General features: G+C 31.9%; 1 protein-coding gene across 1 annotated transcript; it reads left to right on the top strand.

The window, feature by feature from the left end:
* Positions 1-3125: 3125 nt before the first annotated feature.
* Positions 3126-5702, top strand: LOC114163500 (endonuclease 4-like). The gene is made up of 6 exons (XM_028047808.1): positions 3126-3282; positions 3377-3432; positions 3749-3832; positions 4425-4525; positions 4893-4966; positions 5623-5702. Exons 1-6 carry the CDS (start codon positions 3126-3128, stop codon positions 5700-5702), a joined length of 552 nt encoding a protein of 183 aa, XP_027903609.1.
* The last annotated feature ends 2754 nt before the right edge of the window (positions 5703-8456 follow it).

The following is an 8456-nucleotide window of genomic DNA, read 5'->3' as shown; positions in this document are numbered from 1 at the left end:
CTTTCCATTCCATTAAGACCTACTTTCACTCTCTTACAATTATCACACTTTCTCATAATCCAACACTTCAAAACAAAGATACAATCCAACTTTAACTATTTCGTTCCACTTATTCTCTTTTATACTCACAACCTCATCACTTCTCCATAAAACATAATCTCACACCGAGTTCCTCATACCAAATAATCATACACAACTCATTCATCATATTCACATCTATTATTTCATAATTTCATGTAATAATCACTCGGTAACATCAATGTTCAAGAACAACTAGTAAAACTTCATAAACACAAAGAAAACACAAATGTCACACATGATAGAGGGGAGACATCGAGTGGCTGAGAAGCCCTTTGATGCGACATAGGCATCGAGTGGCAGCGTTGAGGATGACCTGGTTGAGAAGCAGGAGAGCGACGACGGTGAAGCCGTAGATGGTAGAGGCGTCGATGGTGTAAGAGCAAAAGGTTTTGTCGTCGTATCGATGTGCTTCTTCTTCCTATATTATGTTCTTTAACATCGTCACCCTCTTTCTACTTCAAACTCTTCGTGAACCTAATTCTTCCTTTTCCTTTTTTTCCTTTTTTTACTCCTACCTCTACACTTCAAACTCCTTTTTCTCTATATTGCATTTGTAAATTGCACACATTTATTTTTCTATTTTTAATGATGAAAATAACGATTTAGAAATCTGTATAAAATGGATGAATTGTAATTTTCTGCACATGACGTTACTGTAATTATTAATAAAGAATAACAAATGTGCGACCTAATTTGTCCGTATCTAGTTTTTATTCTCTATTTGTTATTGATAACTTATCTCTTTTAAATGAATATGTAAAGTGAAAATCGTTAAGATTGAATAAACATCGATTGTCTCAATTGACAACTTTGAATTAAATGTTCAATATGAAAAACTTGGTTATGTTTATGATAATTTTATATTATTCGAGCTCAATTATATTTTGTATCAATAAAAAAAGATAGTTGTTGTCTCTAAAGAAATGTATAAAGTGAAAACAAAAATGGTAGCTTTTCTTTGTTTAAACTAAGTTTGGCACTTTGAGTTGAGTTTGGGATTTCCATTTTTGAAGTCTAGTGGAAATGTTTTGTTTTGATGAGTCATTGTTTGAAAAAAAAATGAAAAAATGATATTCATATTTTGAATAGAGCTTAATTCGTAGGTTACTGTTAGTGAAACGATTCATATTTCTTGTAAAACCTTTTGAATTTGAAAAAAGGATGATGGTTTTTAGAATGAATAAAGTGTTAGCATCATTGTGGTATATAATGGGCTTGTGGCCATTGGTATATAGCATGCTCTTGCTTCTTACCGGAAGAAGGTACATCCCTTTGATATATGTATTTGTCCAACATAAATAATATGTTTCTTTTATCAGATTTCAAGCCACTCATAAACCTTTGCCTTTTAGTTGAGTTATGTTATGAAAATTTATAGTTCTAGGAATTGAGCATGACTAGAAGACCATAAAGAAAAGAGGGAACCTTATGGTAAGAAACACTTGAAGTATTTTATACCAACTAATTGAGGTATTGTCCAACCTAGGCATTGTTTACATTAGTTTGATTTTGATTTAATTGTAGGTAACATATCCTTCGACCCATGGTGTTTGAGGAAGGTATTGATGAAATTTGCAAGATTATTCATGATAATGGTTGTGAAGTATACATGGACGATACCAACATGAATGCACAAGTTTGTTTTTATATATGTGTATTTACATTCATGTAATTAGTGTTGGACCAAGTGTCTGTTCAGGATGATATTCCTAAGAGTTCAAGAAACCAATTTCTCTTGAGGAGTTCCAGGGACAACAACTTCTCATTGCAACCAAAATTTTGGAAGGCACCCACTATGGTTTGCATCCTTATAGTTCAACAACTTTCACAACAAATATCAATGAACCTTCGTCCGAGCCCTTTCTCTATGACATTGATGCAGACTTGGTTCCTATGAATGTCAACCATGCTTTTGTGGGAGAGGGTAAGTGGTTATGGGTTCATATACCCTACATCAAAGCCTGGTTCCCACTTTTTTTTTTCAAAAAGGCATCCTTGCTTTCATGTGGAAGGAGTCAAGAGTTGTTTCTTTTTTTATAATTAGTTAGAACAACATTAAGAGTCGTTTTTTTTAGTGCTTCCACCACCATTTTTTTTCTTTGCACCAGGTCGATGCTCTGAATGGTAAGATCCAACTTGCCTTGGTGGTGATTCAAGAATAGAACCTTATATAGTTACACATAATCTACTACTTTCTCACGCAGTTGTTGTAGATGTGTATAAGAATCAGTTCCAGGTTCTTTTAATCTTTATGAGAACTTTAAATCTTCATATTTGACTAGGTTTTTGTATTGCTAAGTGTTCAAGTACTTTGGTATAACTCTTTCACTAAATTAAAGTTTGAAACACTTTATCCAGGAAAGCAAAAAAGGAATGATAGGCATAACATTAATTACTCATTGGTTTGAGCCATATTCATATACCACATAAGATATAGACACTGCCAAACGAGCACTTGACTTTATGTTTGGATGGTAAGTGCTCAACTCTACATAAGAATACCACAAATATTGGACTATACTAAGGAGTTATACTTAGTTAGAATAGAACAAACAATTGAATATTAATATTCTGATTTGTAACAGTGATTACATGTACATGGAAGCATTGACATCAGGAAGATATCCAGAGAACATGTGTAACTTAATTGGTTGGTTATATGTATGTCCCAAAGGAATTAAAAGACTTGTTGCTCTATACCAAAGAAACATATAAGAATCCTTTAACTTATATATATGAAAATTGTAATTATATAAAAAATAATAATTTTATATATGTTTGGCCCTTTGATACATTGGCTTTGATGGAATTTTTGTATATGTAGGTTCTCTTTGGATAAACTTATCAACAGATACTTAAATGAATAGAAAATAAGAAGGTAAAATGAATTATACTTCTTCTATAAGTTTAACTGTGAACTTCTGGAAAAGTCCAACAAGACTTTGGATAACACACTTTAAGTTCATTTTAATTTCTTATTTTATTTCTTCTATTAGTATTTTCCGTGATGTTTATCCAATAAGACTTTAGACTGTTCAATGACCATGCATTTTCCAAGTTACTATGATGCGACTCTCATGATTCTTGAAGGAGACTGCCATGATTCTTCCAAGCATAAACATAGGTGTGTAACGGGAGGAATATACAACTATACAATGCAACTTAAATCAGCTGATGCAGGCCCTTCATCTGAATTAAACTGTATGTGCATGCATTCACAGAGTGCATTCTTAATTTTCTAGTTACATACGAAGATATGTCCTTTAATTTTCTGTTCTGATTTTATCAAATACAGATAATTTGACTGAGGCACTTCTGTTCTTGTCACATTTTGTTTGGGATGTTCATCAGGTTTGTTCTTCTTGTTTCCTATTTAAAATATTATCAAAAACACAAGTTAGTCTTGGTCCAAAAAGTAACTATGGCTTTCAAATCTTTTGTCCTGGATTTGCATGAGTAGCAAATTAGAGTCTTTGAGTTTATCTATGGGTAGGTAAGTTGAGAAATGAGAACTTGAAACTCTAACACAAGCATTGGTGGTAATTAGTCAATATATTATTTCCTATGTATTGTGTGAAAATTACAATCGCGGGGTTAAAAGTCCTTTTTTCTTCAGCTAACTTGTAATTGAAAGGATATGTTATTTCATTCCTGATTTCTGGTGCAGCCCTTATATGTTGGTTTCCTTGGAGACCTAGGTGGAAATTCAATTACAGTTCGATGGTACAGAAGGAAAATAAATCTCCATCATGTAAGTGTCTAGAATCAGATTCTATGTTTGTTGATAACTTAACACTGGCGTATTCGCTTCCGTGACTTAACTGTATTAAGTAACTGAAATTGTTTTTTTCCCTTTTCTTAGTGTATCTTAACGAAGATTTATAGTTTTTTAAGAGAAACTTTACTTGTGGTGGAACTCTCTATTATTTTTTATTCTGTATCTCTTGTTACTTTCTTCATTGTGTTTGGGAGAGAGATAATATGGGCAAGAAAAAAATTTAGGATTCTAGTCCATTTTTAAGGAAAAAGATACGAGTTTTAATTTGAATTCTATTTATTCTTTGCAGTTTGAACTGATACCTACACTTGGCATTTGATGCCAAAGTTAAAGAAATCTTATTGTATTCTCACATGCTGTAGGTAAAAGATGCACCCACTTTTGCAAGTGATTCTTAATTTCTTTGACACTAAGATCTTTTACATAATCCTTTGGTTTTTATCTGTTGGTCATCATGCTCATCCAATCTGTCCTCGTCAATAATGCAGTAAATCGACTAAATGCAGTCAATACTAAACTTAGTTATTGCTATGCTGGGACTTGTACAATTACGTCTCGATCAAAGTGGCTAATTATTGTTTTTACTCGATTTCTGCAGGATAATTGGTCAAATGATGTATCGATTTGGGAACATTGTGCACACAACTACACTGCCTGTCCAGATCGGTATCAGCATAAAATAGTCTTTTTCATTTTGCTCTCTAGTTTTGTCTCATTGGCTGCTTAGTATTAAACTGGTTACAGTATTCATTGCTTGATAGTCAATATTTTTATATGCATATTGACAAATTTATATTCATTTCTTGTGTCTCATTGTCATAACTCTGCACCTTGAAAACGTGGAATTGATTAAGTTGAAATAATTATCTTAATCACAATACCAGTTACTACCTGTAACTTACCTAGTAAGATTACCATTGTTGTTGCATATCTAGATAGCTATGGACTTCCCATGGTTTGCCACATCACATTCTTGCATACAACTTGTATAATTTGAAATTGCATATTCTGATTTTTATTGGTTTCAATTTAGGTATGCTTCTGAAAGCATTAGCTTAGCATGCAAATTTGCCTACAAGAATGCTACACCACGAAGCACTTTAGAAGGTATGTCATATTTCTCATGGACAAATAGAACATTAGAGGAACTCCATAATCGTCAGCTAGAGCTTTTTCCTCTTTTCCTTCTACTGTGGGTAGTGTTATTTTTTTAGTATCCTTGTTTGATAATTCACCTAAGGTGTTGGTTTTCTGCTCCACCTTTTTCTTAAAGTAATGATATGCGTGAATACCTATACAACACACTTAATTTACCCTTCACTTTTTTTATATCTTTCTTTGTTTATCATGTCAGATTACTTCTCAAATCTACACTTTGATCGTTTTTATTTCTTTCTTTTATATCACTTTCTTATTGGAGACCAAAACTATTCTCACACACTCACAGATTGTAAAGGAAGAAGAATCATAGAGAAGAAAAACTGAATTTTGCATATTTTCTGAAGTTTACACATGCACACATATAGCTTACAAAGATTTTAACAATAAATTTGTTTCTTTTTATTTGGTTCTACAAGACATCGTAATCTAAATTTTATACATATACCTGAAGGTTGGCTGGATACAATTCTTTTCTGCAATGAGCCCAGAACATCAGGTTTAGAAACAACTACTTACATGTGGAAGCTAGAGATTAATTTATAAAGCTAGAAACAACAATTTTTTTTGTTCGGTAATATTGGATTATTATATTTGTTTTCCAGTGAATTCATTTCGATATTTGGAAAATAATAGTCGAGAAAATTCTCCAAGTTCAGCTGCTATATTCTTTGCCAGCCGGTGAAGCAGTATTATGTTATTTGTTTGATCACCAAGTCCCTTGTTGTAGGTTTACTCTATGACGCATGATATCACAAATGTGCAGGGTATAATGCCAGGCTTGCTATTAGCCATTAGAAAAGTAGTGTGTATCAAGGTAGCTACCTAGTCACATAAATTCTTTGCATCATTTAGCTTCATCTGGCTCAAGGTTTTAATTGTCATTTTATGAACCTTGCAGAATTTGGTATGACTTTATGGTGGCCCTTGTAACAACAGTCTATGCACACCACAACCAATGCCCCTAAATTTTGACAATTGCTCCTTTGTTAACAATACAATTTAGAAGATGTCGTAGGTGTTGTGATCGTAGAAGATGCTTGTGTTAACAATACTATGAAATGTGGTTGAAGAAACAAAACTCAACTTGTATTATTCACACTTTTGTAGATTTTATTTAAAATTATAGATTTCTTTTTATCGTTTTATGAATGTTATAGGAAAATTATAAATACAAAAAATTTAAAACTTTTGTCTTTTATAATTTTTCATAGATTTTAAGATTTATGTATAATTAAAAAAAAAGTAACAAACATAAGATGGGTTTAAAACCCTTTGAAAAAGTTGTAGGGAGTACTGGGTGTTTGACCCCAGCCATTACCAGGGGTTTTATAAACCCCAACCATTACCAGAGGTTTTGTAAATCTCCATAAAGTTATGCTAATACTAGGGGTTGCTAAAAACCTCCTAATAATCTCTTAATTATGGTGGCTCTTCTAGGGGAGTAGAGAACCCCTGGTAAAGTCATTAGTGGGGGTTAAAACTCCAGAAACGTCAAAAATAACTCCAACTAAAAATAATTATTTTTGTAGTGGTTGGCCTCCCTAACTCTTCCAATTTTTTGTCTTCACCAAGGTTTGCTTTAACCCTGACATTATGTTAAGTCCAAAAATGTTACGGTGTGAATAATGCACAATGGAAGATAATAAAGAAAAATAAAACCATATCTGATAACTAATTAGTATAAGGATTTATGAATTCTATTTATTATTTTTTTTCATCTTATTTTTAGTATAGAGAAACACCTGAAAGATTCGGTACTAAGTTGTAAATAAAACTATACATTAGATCATAATACCATTTTTAATACAAAACTTTAACATAATGAAGTTACAAATAATTTTATTTATATATTTTCTGTCTTTTCTTGTTTTTACGTAATTAAAACTTTATTCATAACATTTAGATAATTATAATTAAGGATACTATCATATATTATTTTAAAAGAAAAGATGGGATAAAAGGATCTTATTTTCAAGGAAAAAATTGTATGCGTTAATAATAATAATAAATCATAAATAAACAAGTATCAAGTTAATTACTAAGTTTAATGGTTTTATAACAAGAGAGAGTAAAAATACATATGAGAAAGTTTTGAAGGATAAATCTGGTTAATTTCTCTTGTAATTTTAAGAAACAAAACGATTAATAGTAATGTGTAAATAATTTTGTTAAATTATTCAAAATTTTAGTTTTGATGACACTTATTGGACACTTAATACTTAATGACATATGATTCTTTTCTTTCTCTCCATCTTCTTGTTTTTATTGTAGTGCATGAGGAAAAACTTCTTGGTCGTACAGAAAAACTATGATGGCAGTTTCATTTTATATAAGTTGTATTCTGAAATTTGAGTTAGGTAAACTGAGATATTCTGTCATACATGATCTAGCGTTTCATATTGCATTGTCCTGAACCCCTAGAATGTGGTTAAATAAGGTGTTCAATGGTATCACTTTTTGATATTTTCATCTAGGTCCTCTTCACATCTAATACACTGGATTTTTAAATTCCTTGTAAGCGCTAAGAAGAAGCACTTCACTAAATATATGCAACTTTTGTAGTTAAAACTTGAATTCTTCTTTTCCATTTCTTATATTCATGTTCTTATATCTTATTAACATGTGGCTATTGATTAGAATGTTTGTTCTCATTTAGTGTTGGATTCTGCTTCAGGTCAGTTATAGCTAGTAGTTGATTACATCATGAAGGTGGGTAGTCGACCTTGTGGACTTATAGAGAAAGGTTGATTTGAGACTATAAATTGTTAACTTGAAAATTGAACAACTTATTTGTTTACCATATAATATTGTGTTGTTTTCAGCTTACCGACAACTCTTGACACTAATGAAAATGAGCCTTTTTGCTATACATTTCTCAATAATGTCTGGAATATATGGAGTTCTAACATAGATTTGCTATGGAGTCAAAAAGACATGCTCATTCCTCATCCCATCAGAGCATTACAAGAATAAACCAAAAGAATTGTATCTCAATTAGAGATAGTGTCTCACAAAGTAGAAGCCAAAAGAAAATTACATATCTATGCCTCTTTTATTCTAAGATCGCCCTAGTTTGGTTCATTGTTTTGTTATCTCCCTTTATGGTGCTAGAAAATTTGAGATGTATGCAATTGAAATCATTGGAAAACTGATCCTAAATGCTGGTTACAATTTACTAGTTTAAACCATTCCCTTTTTAGCATCTCATTTTCTTCAGGGATATCAAGTTGTTTGTTGTGTATATACGAAAGAATAAACCAAGGAACCAATTTCTATTCCAGCTACTAGGGTTCCCTTTCAGCCTCACTTTTACGAAAACAAAACCTAAGAAGCTGCCCTGTTCCTTTTCAGAACACTCTACTAGGGTTGGCTGTCAACTTCCCGAAGCAAACTTAAGCCCTTCCTCTCCATGTAAGTTGCTTCTGAACTCGTAGTA

The sequence above is a fragment of the Vigna unguiculata genome, chromosome 9 (assembly GCF_004118075.2).
Source record: "Vigna unguiculata cultivar IT97K-499-35 chromosome 9, ASM411807v1, whole genome shotgun sequence".
NCBI lineage: Eukaryota > Viridiplantae > Streptophyta > Magnoliopsida > Fabales > Fabaceae > Vigna > Vigna unguiculata.
The sequence above is the reverse complement of the archived record's forward strand: the minus strand, read 5'-3'. Positions and strand labels throughout refer to the sequence as shown.